Below are 17,032 nucleotides of genomic sequence, written 5' to 3'. Positions count from 1 at the left end.
ACTTCTTTTACAGCTATATAATTGGTCAGATTCTTTCTGATCAGCCCCGAGACATAATTGTGGAAAATATTCAAAGGCGGCTTATGGAAATTGGAGAAAATGTGATCAATGGCCACATCCCAGTAAATCAGTTTGAAATAAACAAGGTAAATGATGTCCCAGCTCTTTTCTGTCTCAGAAAAACTTCACTGTTCCTGACTATATTGACTGCTGATAAAAATCTTTTTAATCCTTATGATGCTGTGAAATATCAGGAGTTTTATTAGATACTGAATAGCATGGAACATACTGCAAAGATCCTACAATATGAGAAAAAAATACCTTGTGGGGCTGGAGGCCAGTCTTGCTTCTTCAGAATAACAACTTTGTGTCTTGTCCCTTTCCCACTGTTTCTGGACTTTAAGAATGACATGATAGCTCATGCTTTCAGTTAAAATACATAAACTCAAGAATGCAATGGAAAAGAATCAAACATTCTGGTTTTATAGAAAACCCATATAAAAGCATACTATTGTCAGTTTATTTCCCTTCAAAGCTCCCTAGAAGAAAGCTAATAGTCATTTTGAGATCTCATTCAAGACTTTCCTGCAGCAAGAAGTAAACTACTCCGCTTTATCCATAGCAGTTTTAGAAAACGGGTTTATTTTTATAAGTCCCCAGTGAAACCTGTATTTTTAACTTCAAAAGCCCACCCCACCCCCCAGCTAGGTGGGTGTTTCACTAATGAATTGGATATTACATGCCCCTCTCATGCTTCTAATAGAAGAGTTTTCCCAAATTTCCTCCATCCAAAGTCTCTTTCTTTGCCATTCATGCATCTGCCTGCTCTGTAAGACTGTGTTAATCAGTCAGTTAAGAAATGTGTTCAGGTTGTCACATGAGTGTTAGAGAAATCAGTGATTTTTATGTCTGACTTAAAAAAAAAAAAAATACCCAAAAAAACCAAACCTGTTCTGATGCAAATATTTTAAGAGCACTTAGTATCCCAATAACAGATATATATGTAATAATTTCCACTTTAAATGCTGAATGTTCCTCTGTTTTACTACTTTGGAAAAAAATAAATAATATATTTCACTATTCAGTCAAATATATAAGTTGTTTCTAAGAATTGGGATGATGGCAAATATTTGAACGTAGCATTTTATTTTATGTAAAGGAAGAACTTAGTGTGGAATCTCAGTAGTATGAGATACCTGGAAATGTTTAAATCTAGTTGTACCCTCTTGCTACAGAGCTTACTAAATACACTTAACTACCTCATATTCAGATTTACTTTATGAACTGAACTGGTGCAGGGTCATAAAAAGGGTAATCTCTGGCTGGATTTTTGTCTTTTGTGTAATGTTTTCATCCTCAATTTAGTTTAATTTTCAAACAATTGCATTGTACCTGTAACTGTTTTGAACTGTGGTGCTTTTAATGTAATGCATTTTTCAGACAGTAATTGTAAAAGCATCTTGTAATTTTATTAATAATAACATTTTTAAAGTATGAAGGACTGGTACCTAGACCTTAATGTCTGGAAAATACCTTTATTACAATTTTTTCATCTCACTTCTTTTTGTGTTGCAAATGTACTTGTGAATAGTTGATGGATGAAGATAGCTACTATGTAATCTTGTCTTTTAAAGTTCTGAGTTGTCCATCAATGAAGTAAAATACTTTTCTCATGGTTATGCTTCTGTTTCCTCCTTTGATCTCTTAGGCATTGACAAAAGATCCACAGGATTATCCTGACAAAAAAAGCTTGCCACATGTGCATGTTGCCATGTGGATAAACTCTCAAGGAGGCCGAAAGGTGAAGGCAGGAGACACAGTGTCATATATCATTTGTCAGGTAAGAATGTATTTATTTATAGCTAAATACTAGGTATTGTTTTGAGAAATGGCAAAGAAAACCAACTCAACTCCTGGAAAAAATGTTTTGGCGTTTCTTTGTAGTGAGATTATGTTATAGTTTAAAATAGTCAGTTTTCTGTACTAAAGTTTAGTTTTACAGAGCCAGAAAGCACCATTGTGATCAGCTCAGCTCATCTGACTATTTCCATATGAGGCTGATAAAATTTCCCTGAATTAATTACCGTTTGGAACTAGAACTTATTTTTAAGGAAAATATCCAGTCTTTGTTTTAAGGAGAAGAGATTCTTGTAGTGAAGAATGTGTCATTCTTGGAAAGCTAATCAGTGGTGGTGGTGGTTAAATAGTGTCATTGTTATTTCCAGTTTCAACCTGTGTCTCTTCATTTCATAGTTATTAGATTTGGCAGTACTTCTGTTAGATAGCCTGGGGAATTTGAGAAACTTTCTGTTTTCAGGTGTTTATCCTATAAATGCTTATCGTTATCTCACAAATGTGTACTGCACTTTGGATTTGCTATTAAAATAAAAGTGTAGGTTGGATTAGATGGACCAAGGGCTCTCTTATGCCAAACTGATGGATTTGGCAATGTGACTTCTTCAGTGGACTACTATTTGAGCTCCTTCATCATTAAAAAGGGAAAGATACTGCTTTTTTATTTAATTGAGAGCTCTTAGCCTGGCTTGACGAAGCTGCCAAGACTTATGAGAGCTGGGCCATGGGTATGGCTGAGCAATGGCACAATGCAAGAGAAGAATGTACTTGTTGAAAGAAGGGAGCTGAAGGAATTGCATTGTAATTATTTTTGCAAAGCAGCTGGATGAGCTGAATAGTCCTAAATGAATTTTGTTCTGAATACTAAATTGTCTGAAAGGAGTAGGAGGGACCAATGGCTTGCAGTCTGTCTTTATTAGTGATGGGTTTTTCAGTCCATGGTTTCTGACCCTATTAAGTCAGTAGTTCATCTTAACCAAAAAATGAAGGTGTTATATGTTAATGCATTAGTTTTATTTTGCTGTAAAAAAGGCAAAAAGAGACTGTACTTAGCAAAAAATAAGCTGTGTTACTCCCCCCCCATCCCCATTAAGATTTACTTCTATTACTGAATGCTTGCTAAAACACTACATTAAGTTCTGCGCTAAGATTTTTGACACACATTAAAAATAAAATTTCCTAGTGTAGTTGTGGACTGGGAACTACAGACTGAGTGAGTTACGTTTTCCAGAAGAGTACCATCATCTTAGAGTTGATACTTAATTCCTCCATGAATACTGTTTTCAATTTAATTATTGCCATTTCGAATTGAATTATTTTCTCCTTATCTTTGTCTTTCAACTTGAGGAGAATGTAATGTATACTCGTACCACTGAGTGGTGTTTCTCTCTTGGCTTGAGATGTCACCATGTGATTCTTTCAGTATTTCCAAGTATTTCTGAATTTACTCTTTCAAATCAATACTATTGCCTCCGTCATTTATTTGTGTGCCAATGAATGATGGTCCATTCTCTGACGATTCATTCTATTTGTTTCTTTATAGAACTGAATAATATAAATTCCCTAGCAAAACAGATATAGTTTTGATATCTATGACTTAGACTTTGCTTGTTGTGCAAAATGATAATGCTAGTTTAATACAAAGTGAATCCAAAATGCATGCCCTCCGCATATTTTTAACTGGGCTGATGGTTACAATGTGTTTTCATTGTGCATTTCAGAATTGACAGATGGGATTGTTTACTCTGTCTGCTCTTACGATTTGCACGTGTAGGCTGCAATAATACAAGCTGAATTTACATTCTTGAACTTGATAGTTGATGCCAGCATCAGCAATGTAATTTTTTTTTTTACTACTGCTGGATTTGTATTGGCTGCATAATAAATCAACGAAAGGAGAGTGACTGAGTAACAATTTTGCATTAAAATAATGCATAATATTTGAAGCATAATCCTTTGTGTAGACTGAATGTGGATTTTACTTTTTTCACGCTTTGTTTCATATGTGTCTCCTGTCTTAGGATGGATCAGAGCTCAGTGCCAGCCAGCGAGCATATGCTCCAGAACAGTTGCAAAAGCAAGACAATCTTACTATTGATACTCAGTACTACCTGTCACAGCAAATACATCCAGTAGTTGCTAGAATATGTGAGCCCATAGAGGGAATTGATTCTGTTCTTATTGCAACGTGGTTAGGTAAGTATTCTAAATTCAGTTTATTTAAAGAATTACAAGAGACAACGTGAGAAGTTTTAATATATGTTTCTTAATAGAAATGCTTCCCAAAATCATTCTTTTTTGCAATGAGCAATAGCTTGTGTTACATAGTCTGTAGAAGGCAGCTTGAATTGTAAGTATGTTTCTATGACTTTTGCAGAATAACATTTCTCAGAAGCTGCTCATTAACGTGAATTTTATATTACAATCCTTGTTCAGAGTTGCAAAAATTTACTGTTCATAAATGACAGTACTATTGCATTTAAAGTTTGCTAGAACTGACCTGGTGGATAATAGAAACATAAAACTTTACTAACAGTTTTGCCTGCTCCATATGGAGAAATGAAGTGGCCAAAAAAAAAAGTGCTATGAAAAAGGTGACTAATACTAGTGACCCACTGAATCACCAGTTTTTATTCAAATGAGCAACAGGGAATTGCTCTTTGTTAGAGTTCTTTTTCTTCTTAAGAGGATGTCAGAGGAATTAAGAGATTTTTCTGCCCAACTCTGATTGCCTCTGTCTTCTCCATTCCCTAGGCTTCTTACCTAGAAAGAAGTATAGGTGTTGAAAAATTGTCTCTTTCCATGAAAATACAATGCTGTGTATATAATCCTTTTAGTGGTGTTTCCTCCCTAACAGTGATTCACCAACAGACATGATTGATCTCCTTGATAAACAGAAATTTTGTGATTTGTATCCCACATCTAGTTCATTACTTTTAAAACTGTTACTCAAGGACACAGAAAAAATTGTTAATCTTGCTGGCTGCTGAGCTCTTAACAAGACTTCCTTACTAACAGTGGGTTCTGCTCATGGTGAGCTTGCAGTTTGCACTTAAAATGTGTGCAAGTAAGTTCCTGTCGTGTTGCTTCTCAAGAAGGGTGATAGCCATGAAAGATCTTCTTCTCCCAAGACGGTCTGTATAACGTGCAACTTTTTCCATCTTCATTTCCAAGTTGCCAGTAAAAAAAGGAGGGGGGGCAAGAATTTTGCATTTTCTGGGAGGCTGCAAGGGTATTTCTTGGAAGCATTTGATGTTGCAGTGTGTCCTCAACACCTCTGGTGCTTTTGAAGAGGTGTCCGTCCTGCTTCACACTGCAGGCTGCCCAAACAAATCATTCTGTTTATGTGGCAGAGCCTTGGTATACAACTTCCCCTTGATGTCAGAGTGGACTATGCGGTATGCCTGACTGAAAAGGTCAAGCACTCTTGGTTAGGTTGAAGCGGTTTAAAATAGGCGGTAAACTTGTACTTCATTTAGGTAAAAGACAGGAAAGATTTCTGAAGCTAGTTTATTTTATTTGGCAAAGATTGTTATTCTTGTAGAGTTAAGCTCAAATTCAGAGTTGTTCCTTATTCACAAGAGGTCAGATTTCAGAAAAGACAGGCTCCCTTCAGGCACCTAAATTAAGTGCCCAGATCTTAAGAACTGTGTGCGACTTGGTAACATCTACTGTTTGCAAATGCCTGTGCTGCTTTTTGTGCTCTAGTACGTTCAAGATGAAAATTTCTTTTATGGTCTATAATAGCATCATGCAGCTGAGAGTTTATTAATAGTCCACAATTGTCAGTCTGAAAACCTGTATGTATCTATTACAATCTTAGATCTGAAACGTGTTCAGTTTGACCTTGCTGTGCTGTAAAAATGTTATCTCCTTCTCCAGCTTTGTTTTCTTGGGAATGCTTAAATTGAGCCTGGTGGTGAAGTCAGGTCTTTTTCAAAGCTTCTGCTCTACTTAGGTCTTTGTATACAGCACTTAATCAGTTATACATAAATCGTTGCAAGCTGAAGTTATCTTACAGTAGTTGTGGGTTTTTTTTAACAGTACTGGAGGGATAGTCAGGTGGTTTTGCTTCAAAGAAATTGAAAACAGTTTACAAGATACAAAAGTGTACAAGGGACTTAAGCCTGGCTTGCTAGAACAAACAAACATGAAACCTGTTTACTATTCTGTGTTGCTAACTTGGGCTTTTTTGCTTAGTATTTTCATCGTGTTACACATCCAAATTCCTGTCGTTTTTCCTATCTTGTTGCAAAAGAGCCTATTTTTTGTTCTGAAGAAGAAATCTGGTGTTCTAGAGGATATCTAAGTGTCACATCTGTGGAGCAAAATTTGGTTGCATTCTCATTGTGTATGTCTTCCTCCACCTGATCTGATTTATTGTGTTACCTAGGATATGTGTCTGTATAGGGAGAACGGTTGAGGAAAAAAGATCTCTGTTCCATATTTAACAGAATCTCTTTACAAGGTGAATGTTTCATCAGCATGTCACTGCGTTAGTCCGAGTCGATAAAATTGAGCTCTGCTTAGGGAAACTTGGCTTATATCAAAATGATGAGAAGTTCTTTGTTCTGTCTGTGCTCAAAGCAAGTTATTTGAAGCTATTTTAGATGCTGAAGAACAAGAGCAAATAACCATACCTAAAAATTGCAGAGAAATTAAATATCGTATTTATTCACTATGGAATCAAGCTGAACGTTGCCTTTTGTTTTCGGACATTGTAGGAGGTCTGCCTAGCCTTTGCGAGATGGAAATTCATTGTTGCTAAAAACAAGAACCTCATGGGCATACTCCTGCATTCACTCTTTTTCTTGAAGTTCTCGAGGATAAGCAGTGACAAGATGAGGATTGTCAGGGTTTCTGAAACGAAGTGAAGGATTCAATCTGATCAGTAATACTGTTAAATAAATCTGATCTTCTTAAATGCTTGGAGACCTTCCTTACTTCATCCTGATGATACCTACACCTTTTAAACAAAAAGAACTGAATTGGCAGAACAATTCACTTAACATATTTAAAGTAAGGGGGTTTTGCTGATATGTAAGTATTGCTCCTTGTCTCAAAGAAATATCACATCTTATTCCTGTGTTGTCAAAAGTATCTAAATGTTATGGCAGCAGAGTCATTTAACCAAGGGACTTTTGTAGTGTTACTGCGTAACATCATTTTCTGTAAATTAATGGAAGTTGCTGACTGCTGTCCTAGGCTGTGTCATGGTCTTCTGAGAGAGATATGTGCTGCTGCCTTACAGGTGGGTGTGCGCGTTGGTGCTCTGCAGATTGCTTGGCTTTTGGGCGTTTCTTGGGAAGGCTATCTAAATTTAGGGAGTCATTACTGGGTCCTGATGAGCCTGGTCATGGAGAGTACTTGCCAGTACTGGTTCCTTCTTCTATGACAGTGTCTGCATGTTAGGTGCTCCTTGTAAGGAAACCCACCACCACCTTAAAGATACTGCCTTCTTATTTTCTTCTTCCTAGAGAGTCATTTAATAGGTGCCTTTAACATAGTATTTAGCAGCCACTCAGCCTGATTCTGCTGACAGAAACCAGGACCCTTGTGCTCTCCTTGTGGCATGCAGGAATTACGTCAGGTTCTGTCTTTTTTTTTATTGGTTTTCTCACATTAGGGAGTGAAGTGAGAGAACGGTGGAAACTAAGATTAAAGTAACCACGAAACTTCATGGCAATACAGTAATAAACCCCAAAGTGTATGAACTTTGCTGTTTGTGGCCTAGCTGGGGTTTTTTGGAGATGCTCTAGGCCTGCTTAGGAACAGAGACTTCCTGAAGTGCGTTGCGTGTTCTGACCACGAAGAGGCCCTTTCGAGGACCCCGTGCAGAAGGCACGCAGGCTTTGCAGCGCGGGAAGGTGTCTCTGAGAAAAACAAACGCGTGCGTTTCCGAGGGGCAGGGGCCTCGGCCGCCCGGAGTTGGCCTCGGAGGGCGGCCGGCCCCGGCCCAGGCCTCGGCCCCGGCTCCGGCCCCGGCCCCGGCCCCGCCGCCTCGCCCTGACTGAAATGCGCGGCCGCAGCCTCGAGGTGGCAGCACCGGATGCCGTTTCCCTGCCTCTGACATGTCGAACGGGCAAAGGTACGGGCGGGGAAACTTTCCCTGCTTCCCGACTAGCCTGCCGCTGACATACGAAATCCAGGGAAGGGCCCTCGGGCTTTTGTTCAGCCGCCCGCGGGGAAGGCGGCCGGCGTCCTGCCCAAACGTCTCCCCGGCGGCTGAGGCTCTGGCGGGCTCCTGTCTTGCTGCCTGCCGCGCTTCTGCTCCCTGGGGAGTGTGTGTGGAAAGGCGTGTAAAAACCATCTGCAGAAATGTCATGGTTAAAATACTGCGATTCGTAAAATTTATTAGACCTTTTTTCAGTTTCTTGAGTGACTGCTTTTGCTTGCTAGTCACTAAATATTTTAATAATTCTATTAAATAATACGGGAACAAGTCCTGGAACTTTTATTATTTACTTTTGTCACACGAGGTTCATCAGCATATTTTTAATGTTACATTTCTTTGTCATGCATGCAGCCTTGCAGTTTTTGTGAGGTTGGAAAGCTTACCTGTGGTGCAGGTAATTTAATGATAGTCCTGAAGATTTTCATGTCAGAGTAAGTCAACGTCCCTTTGATTTTTCTTCTTGTTGTGGAAAAAAAAAAAGTAGAATTTAAAGAAATTCATTGATTAGTCTCATCCTATTCATTTAAAAATTACTAAAACCAGGTATTATTTTTACCCCACCCATCAGAGTCCCTGTTTTGTTTGCCAAGTACAGTAATACAACCAGTGTGTCCTGGTCCGAGAGGATACCAGTTAGTGTGCTGAAATGGATTAATTGAACCAACTAACTATTCCTGAAAGGAAATAATAGATAAAATAGGTCCCAATTCCACAAGATCATTAAGGTAGGCACGTTCTTTAACAGCCTGATTTGTACTCCCTTTGATTTCACTGGGGGTGTTTGCACACCAAAAGTTAGATGTACACTTGAATCAGCAAAATATTTTTCCTGCTGTTTTCTCCAGCCAAAACATCTAAAAAAGCTCAGAGATAGGTGTGCTTTAAATTCTTCCAATGAATAACTTCTTTCTTTTTTTTCCCTGTTAAATTACTACCAAATGTCCAGATGCTTATGTGCTCTTGCGGGTTTTGACTGAGTATTGGAAAACTGCAGTTGTATGAAGACCAGAATTTGTCTCCTTTTATTTAGTGAACTATTTTGCTCTATATTTACCTTTTGTGAAACAACCAAAGATAAATTTGTAGCTGAACTTTAATGGCATCTGTGTCGGAAAGTTGTCACAATCTTTTTTTCATTTCACTTGTGAACTCAGAGTAAACTGAGAATTTTTCTTTGTATTCACTACTGCTATCTTAAATCCAAGCTACTGCATACTTAGTTGATTTTTTTGCAAAATCTTAATACTAAAGTCAAATCCCTTTCTAAACCTTTTATCTACTGCCTGTGTGTTGTGGAGTGTACTCTTTGTTTTCTAAAACAGCAAATGTACTATTAACCTTTAAAAAAAAAAACACAACCAAACAACAGCAAAGAAAAACCCACCATCTTTTTGGGGGGGTACCATATGTATCAGAGCATAAAATAAGGTATTAGCAATGGTTTTTGCTTTGTTTGCTCTTCCTTTTCACGAATAGTAGAGAACTGTATTAAAAGGTTAAGAACCTTTTAGAGGTGAATTGAAGGTGAACACTTACGCATTGACATTTGTTTCTTTTGGTAAAATTAATATTGGGAAGATTGATTAAATTTTATTGAAGCCCATAATTCTATCAAGAACCAAACAAACTTACTTGGCAATGGAGTTTTTCCATGCCCTTGAATTTGTTTTATTGTTGCAAAATAGAAATTCAGAATTGTGATAATAGTCACACATTTCAAATCTTTTATGTAAAGACTAGCTATATCTGCCTGTATAACACAACTGTTTTATATGTGGAATAATATTTGTCTAGTTTAACTGAATATTGTTCCCAAACATTTTCTTCAAGTATTTCAGTACTGGATTGCAAGATTAAGAAGAACTGTAAAATCTAGCTTCACTTTGTATTTGTAATCTTTCTTGCTCTTTCGATAATAATTATTACATTTGTTACTGAAATGTACCCAAGATATGGGATAATACATGGTAATCTGTTACTTGGCTTAATTACTCCCAGTTAAAAATACTTTTTAAAAAGTGCTTCTCTTTGATCTTTTTCTTCTTAATAATAAAGTAAGCCGTAGTTTTCTGAACCTTTTTTTTTCTACATGCTCATTCAATTAATGTTTTTTTTCTAGCATGTGCTATTTGCTAGAGTTTACAACAAAACCTGTAAATGGGATACATGGGCTTTTAAAAGGTTGCACATGACAAAGGATGACAAAACCCGTGGATTTTTATTATGTTTACTTTGGCAGTCTTATTCCTGGGGCAGTGAACTTCGTGCTTGCTTGCTTATTTACTTATTTGTGGTTGAATCAGTATTTTTAGGATCTCCTTTGTGTAGTCATTTGTTTAAAATCTTGAGTTCTGGCAATCAAAAATAAAGCATTTTGTCTCCAGCACTGCCGTTTTAAATGCTGCTGCTGAATTTTAACCACTGCATTAGACTGAAACCTACATGCTGTTAACCACTGAGCCAAAATGAAATCGACCACTGCATTGAAATCAGAGTTGGCAGTTGCATACGGACTTGAAGGAGTTGGTAATAGCAGTGCACCCTCGTTTCTTTAATGGGGTTTTTATTCTCTGTGTTCAGTTTTAATGGTGCCATTTTGATTTAAAGACTGTTTCTTAATAACGATGCACATTTTTTATTGAAATATTTTCAATGTAACTTAAGAAGAAAATAACAATAAAGCCATCCGTTAGGAGTGGTTTCCTCAGAAACAAAATGTTCTGTTGCATACTCCCATGATAATGCAATGTGCTTGTTTTATTTGTAAAGCAATCTTGCGTAAGAAGATAAGTAAGAAAATTTCTTCATGTTTCGTGAACCTTTATTCATGGTTAAAAATTGTAATATATTTATGTTTTATAGAGGAGGTTTTGCTAAGGAGAGATTTTTCAGCTTCTGAATTTACATTTTGTAGCTTTCTTTTGAATCTGCTTCACCAAGCATATGAAAAATGAACCTACTTGCATGGTTGACCTCTTAGTCTTTTGAAATTTTTGTTTCTTATTAATAGGACTGGATCCCTCCCAATTCAGAGTCCATCACCATTACCATAAAGATGAGGAGAATGATGCCTTGGTTGGTGGCCCAGCTCAGCTCACTGATGAGGAGAAATATAGGGATTGTGAAAGATTCAAGTTTTGCTGCCTCAAATGCGGAACAGAAAATATTTATGACAATGTCTTTGATGGTTCGGTTAGTTTTTTTTCTGTTTCATTTCTGTTCATTGGTGAGGGAGAAAAATACTTGTAGAGAGAATGACTTTTCAGATAGGATTCATGTGATGTAGGAGAAGATACCATACTGTTTGAGTTCTGCTATTTATAGTTTTTGAACAGAAATTTGCTGATAAGACAGTGCTGAAATATTATTCTCATTTTTGCATTTCAGCTGTGTCGTCTAGCAGAACATGGGAGGTTATCTGGTTTCATTAATCTGTTTGCCCACAGTCGTGAATGGTTGTTGCTGTAACTTTTTAAGGAATCCTTATCTTAACACCTTAGTAACTTCCAGTTCTCTATTTAATGAAACTTTCATATAGCGATGGCAATTTCTTATCCTAAATCATATTAATTGGAACAAAGTGGTTTTGAAACTTGTGTTTATCTTGCTACATCCCACTTCCCTTCTTGACAGTAAGGTTTTTCTGTGTTATCTTTCCTTCTGTCTTTGTGTATTGAACATAAAAAGTCATAGGGGTACATTCTTGTTGAGAAGTTCTGCCAAAAAATGTATCTCTGACCTTGGATCACAGCTTGAAATAGGGCCAAGTATTTAACTCTACAGCGATGTTATGCATGTATTAGTCATTGGCAAATTAGCGAGCTTCAGAGTAGTGAAAACCTTGAAACTGGAAGCAAATAAAATCTTTTATCTAAATTAAAGGTAATTATTTTAAGTTAATTTGGACAAACAGCAGATGTTTCGCATTTTTTTGAATCAAAATAAAGCAATCTTTGGAAGCAAGTAAGAAGAGAAGACACACAAATCGAGTGATACTTTGTGAATCCTTGACTTTTGTTCATTACGGCTGTAAATAAGATAGTTAATTGCATGTAGGCTTGACAACTTGCAGATGGGGTAAAAAAAAAAAAATCAACCCCCAAAACACAAAACCAAAAAACCCTACCAAACAACAAAAGAAAACCCCTAAACCAAACCAAAAAACCCCCCTCTTGTCCACGTGGAATTATTTAGTGTTGTGGGTGGGAGTTTAGCCAAGATGGCTCACAAAAGCTAAGTCTTACCGGGAAAGAAAATATGCTAAAAGTTGTATAACCATCCAACCTACCAGGCTGCTCTTATTTGAATGAGAGTTCTACCAGCTTAATTTCAGCTGTTCACGCATCACATCCAGGTTCTGAAGTTTTAATGTCGGGTGTTCAGAAGGTTTTGAAAGTAAGGGGAATGAGACGGTGTAAAACTGTAAGAGCTATTCTTTGCACTTGGTGAAAATAAAAGATGGTCATGGCATTCTTGTTTAATGAGGTTTGTCTCTACAGTCCTGTTGGTAGTTTCATAATTGGTATCTATAAGGTTGATTTTAGTGTTCTGATCAGTGGCGTTGGGTAGAACTTTGGTGTCCCTGATAAAACAACAAACCCGTGTTGTTTGGGGGGAGATGGGGAAGTGTGATTTGTCCATAGTTTAATTTTTTTACTCAACGTCATTTTTGAAATTACTAACTTTGTAGCAGGTGAAGAAGCATGTTTTCCAAAAGACCTTTCATTAAGAAGAGTATGGGAAAACTGTAGGTCAGAGAAGTCTTTATATGGATGTGGCCAACTGTGGTGGGAAGAAAGAAGGCCTAGATATTACAGGCCCTTTAAGACTATTATTTCAAAAAAATATACATTATGTCTAAACTCCTGTGATAACTTCTGCTACTGTCATACGTTGTAATGATGCACGCCGTTTTTACGTTTCTGTTTTCAGGGGCGATTTATTGAACCCAGCTTGCAAAGGTGCAGTAAGACTGAATGTGAAGAGCCTCCTTTCAACTATGTGGTTCAAATGAACAACAAATTACTGCTGGATATTAGACGCTATCTCAGAAAATACTATAATGTAAGTATTCAGAAGATATTCTATCATATGAAATGAGTTTTCTAAGTGGTGCTGAGTTTTTAGTGACTGCCATGTTACTTTTTTTTTTTTATAGTCCAAGGTAATAGCACAGAATGTCAAAATGCAACTTTATGGAAATAAAACAATCAATGATTTAAAATACTGATTTAGAATGTTTGTTTTCTCAGTGCAGTCTCAAGTCAAGATAGTCAGGTGTATTTAAATTTTAACTGTGCATGTCAGCATTATTATGGATGTAGTAACTCTCTGTTTTCCAGATTTTTAGACAAAAACATGCAGAGTTGATTATCCTAATGTTTTTGAGAGAATCTGTAAAGCCTGTCAAATATGCAGATATCAATTTCTCATGTAATTGAAATCTGATTCTCTTTGTCCAACCCAAATTAATATATATTGTGTTAAATTGTGAAAAGTAAAACTGAGTGTAGCTCTGTAAAAATTCTTTGAAGGACAATAGGAAGGGAAATAATATGAATCTTTTTTTCATAATGATCATGAGGGGAAGAAAGAGGAGAAAGATGGGTAGTTAATTAACTCGATATAGTTCTGTTCTTTGGGGGGGCAGTGCAGGAAATCCCAAATGCCAACAGGAGTGGTTGGCTTCATATGGCATTGTGGGGAAAAAAAAAGAAGTCATATTTGAAATTCCTATCTTGGCACTGTGCAAAATGGTGACTGGTTAGGAAAAAAAAGTACATGATTTTTATATTGTATCTGTATGTTTTCTTCTCAAATATACTGGAAGCAACATATTTTGTGAATTGGCAGATAGACATTTTGATCAAATTTTCATAGATCTTCTCATCCTATTGCCTGCCTGCCTTTTTTGGTTCTCTAACATTGCCTGTTTTCACAGCTTCAGGACAGAGATCAATTTTGAAGACAGAACCTTTGATACACTCAAAACCATAAATTGTTTTTGAAAAATTGTCCTGTAAATGAATGGCTTACCTAATTCATGGTGTGTTTTCTTAAGTATTGCAAAATACTTTTGCAGACAACAACTATGATGCTAAGAATTATTGTAGTTTGATATTAAGTGTGCATTTTGTGTTATCTTCTGTATTAGTTCTTATTGCAACTGTGGGTGTTTTCTAAGCTCTTTTCTGGAAATGTAATAATTGCTAAATCTATAAATACTTCTTTTGAAGGTCTTTGCATCAAAAGGAGCACAAAACTTTCTTAGAGTATTTAAATTCTGGCAGTATTTCACAAGGTAGGGATAGATTGTTCCTCTCCATTGAAGTTAAAGGTGGATGACTTGGACAGGTGAAGTTACCAAAATGCGAGCTCTCACAGTACTTTATTGCAAAGTCCAACGGGCTGCAAAATTATCGTTCAACTTACCATACGTAGTATATTAAATTATACAATGTGTTATTAAATAATATGTCAAAATACTATGTTTACACAGACTGCTTTTGTGTAAAAGTTGCTTCTGATTAACTTTTTTAGATTTAATTACATTATGATAAGTTTTAAGTATGTTGTCATAATACACAATGCCACATGCGAAGTAATTTCTGGCCTATAAAATGCTAGAAAACATGTGCATAAGATGTGCAATAATAAACTTCATGACTGAATGAAGATACATTTAACGGCAGGAAAAAAATCTTACTACTGATAAGAACAAAAAGTGGTACTCTGTTCTCTCTTTCTTTTTCTTTAAGACCAAGCTGTGAACCAAACTGTGAAGTGTTTGAATATTGAACATTGCAATTTGCTTACATTGTATTAAAATCTATTAAGTATCTTATTACATGGTATATAGGATAACTAAGTGTCCTTTGAAAGGAATTTACTTGTCTTTGTAAGTAAAAGCTGTATAAACTCAGTTATATTTTTAGTATAAGGTCTACAACTACGTTGTGACTGTGGAATATATTCAGACTCTGGAAATGTGAGATTATTTTATTGTACAAAGTAATTTTCAAATTGCGCAACAATTTTCTTTTTAAAAAAGGCTTTCTGTGGAGTTGGGCAAGTGAACTTTTTGTCCTGTTAGCTCTTAGAAAATCAGATGCTGTGAGTTTTAGTTTATTCCTTTCATCAGGTACTTGTTGTAGTGACTCTGTAACAGCTGGAGTTGAAATTCATCAAATGGGTGTTTACACTAATATATATAATCCTATAAGATATAAAGACACACCCAGAAGTAGTATGAAAAAGAACTGTCTGAACACAGCATTTGATGAAACTTTGAGATGCTTATTTAACAGTCTGCTATTGTAGTGGCTGCATCTGAAAGGTGCAGAAATACCAGTTTAAAATGACAAATATATTGTCTAACTTTGTCACTCCTTCTTTTTTTTTTTTTTTTTTTAATTTTTAGATATTAGTGTTGTTTGTGTGTTGGTCAAATGGCACATAATACAAAAACATAAAATGTAAAAGTCAAGTTTTTAACCTTTAAAATAACGAGCTACCTTTTATGAACACAGCCCTATCAAGACCCTTTCAGCCTGATCCACAGCTCAATCCACTGAATAAGACTTTTTTTCAGTGAGCTTTGAATAATTTTTTTTTTTTAGTGTTTAAGTTCATTGCATGTTGTTTCCTTTAGTCTATTGAAATGCTTTTATATGTGGCTGTGTAAATTTAGGGGTGGGGACGAGTGCCATAAAATCTGAAAGTGGAAAATCTACTTCCCCTTTTTGACATAGAAAACTGATAAATAAATAAATACAGTAGTGATAGACTTCTTTACTTTAAAAATATGCAAATGTAAGTGTGTAAATAGAATTTGGTAAGCGTCCTGCAGTCCCACTGTTTTTGTAAATTACTTGCCTTTATGTAAAATTTTCTGTTTCTGCAATAATTTTTTGCTATTAAACATTGAAGTGTTTTGTATCTGTCTTCCAAAACATATCTACCATTGCTGCAGTATTTAGGAATTTCTTAATGGTATTAACAATATTAATTTCAATGATCTTACTCCTAACTGTAAATGTATCTAAAAAATGACATACAAAGATTTTATTTCCTTTCAGAAATGCATTATTCTATGAGAGATTGATCCTGTTGTGTGCTTCTTTTTTTTTTTTTTAATTCTGCTTCAGAAGAGCAAATAGATGAAAAGAGAGAGAAACGCTAGCTAATCTAAATTGGGAAATGAAGAGGGCTTTTTTAAGCATGAAAATTTCATCATCTTGTCAGCTGGCAGAATGCCTGCTGTGTGGATTCACAAAGGCTAAGAATTACACTTTCATGAAATTTTCCTCACTAACTGCCCTGGTTAATTTGAAAGATAACCCACTGTTCTAATTCATTCCTCAATTGGGCGGTGCAGGTTTTATCTTTGATCTGACAAAGCATTTGTGTTAATCGTTTTGGCCCTCTACTAGACACTCTTGGGATTGTGCTTTTACAATAAATGTGTCTGTGATAGCTCTTTAGTCTATTATACTTACAATAGATCCATAGAACTGGTAATTAATTCTGTACTGCTTTGGAAATGGGGAAGAATAGGTGTAGCTCTGTCAAGTGCTGCTGGGAAGTTTGTTTAGCTAGTTCATTTTTGAAGTGTTACCCTCAGCCATCAATGAAACATCCATGCTAGGGAATGGGTGAAGGCTGAAATAAGCAAGCATAAATGGAAAAGCTGACCAACTTTTGTGCATAAGGAGGGTGTCATTTCATTAATAGTAAGTGGATATAATTATTATGAGGGAAACTGTTTTGTGTTTCTCACTACAATATTCAAATGCTCATTTTTGAGCACTTGGTAAATAAATGCCATCCCTTCGATCCCCTGTTTAAAAAGCCCTGTAAAAATCAGTATTAACATCCATAAAATGAATCCCATATCTTATGCAGCTGTTGAGGTGTTAGTTTTGCCAACTAAAAAGAACTGAATAAAAAAATCCCAACATATTGGATATGCCATTTGAGCAGTATCAGAATTCATACTGAACT

The 17,032-nt window shown here is 36.1% G+C and overlaps 1 protein-coding gene across 1 annotated transcript in view; it reads left to right on the top strand.

Moving 5' to 3' along the window:
- POLA1 (DNA polymerase alpha 1, catalytic subunit) overlaps positions 1–17,032 on the top strand; it is a gene marked incomplete at both ends in the record, with an annotated part of 209,080 nt that overhangs the window by 85,624 nt on the left and 106,424 nt on the right. Inside the window, 5 exons of the mRNA XM_082004557.1 lie at positions 14–146; positions 1,709–1,840; positions 3,876–4,050; positions 11,040–11,221; positions 12,962–13,093. Coding sequence (XP_081860683.1) covers positions 14–146; positions 1,709–1,840; positions 3,876–4,050; positions 11,040–11,221; positions 12,962–13,093 — 754 coding nt within the window. The remainder of the gene's footprint in view (positions 1–13; positions 147–1,708; positions 1,841–3,875; positions 4,051–11,039; positions 11,222–12,961; positions 13,094–17,032) is intronic.

The sequence above is a fragment of the Phaethon aethereus genome (genome assembly GCF_964289735.1).
Source record: "Phaethon aethereus genome assembly, chromosome: 1".
In the NCBI taxonomy this organism is placed as follows: Eukaryota; Metazoa; Chordata; class Aves; order Phaethontiformes; family Phaethontidae; genus Phaethon; species Phaethon aethereus.
This window is presented reverse-complemented; position numbering and strand designations above follow the sequence as displayed.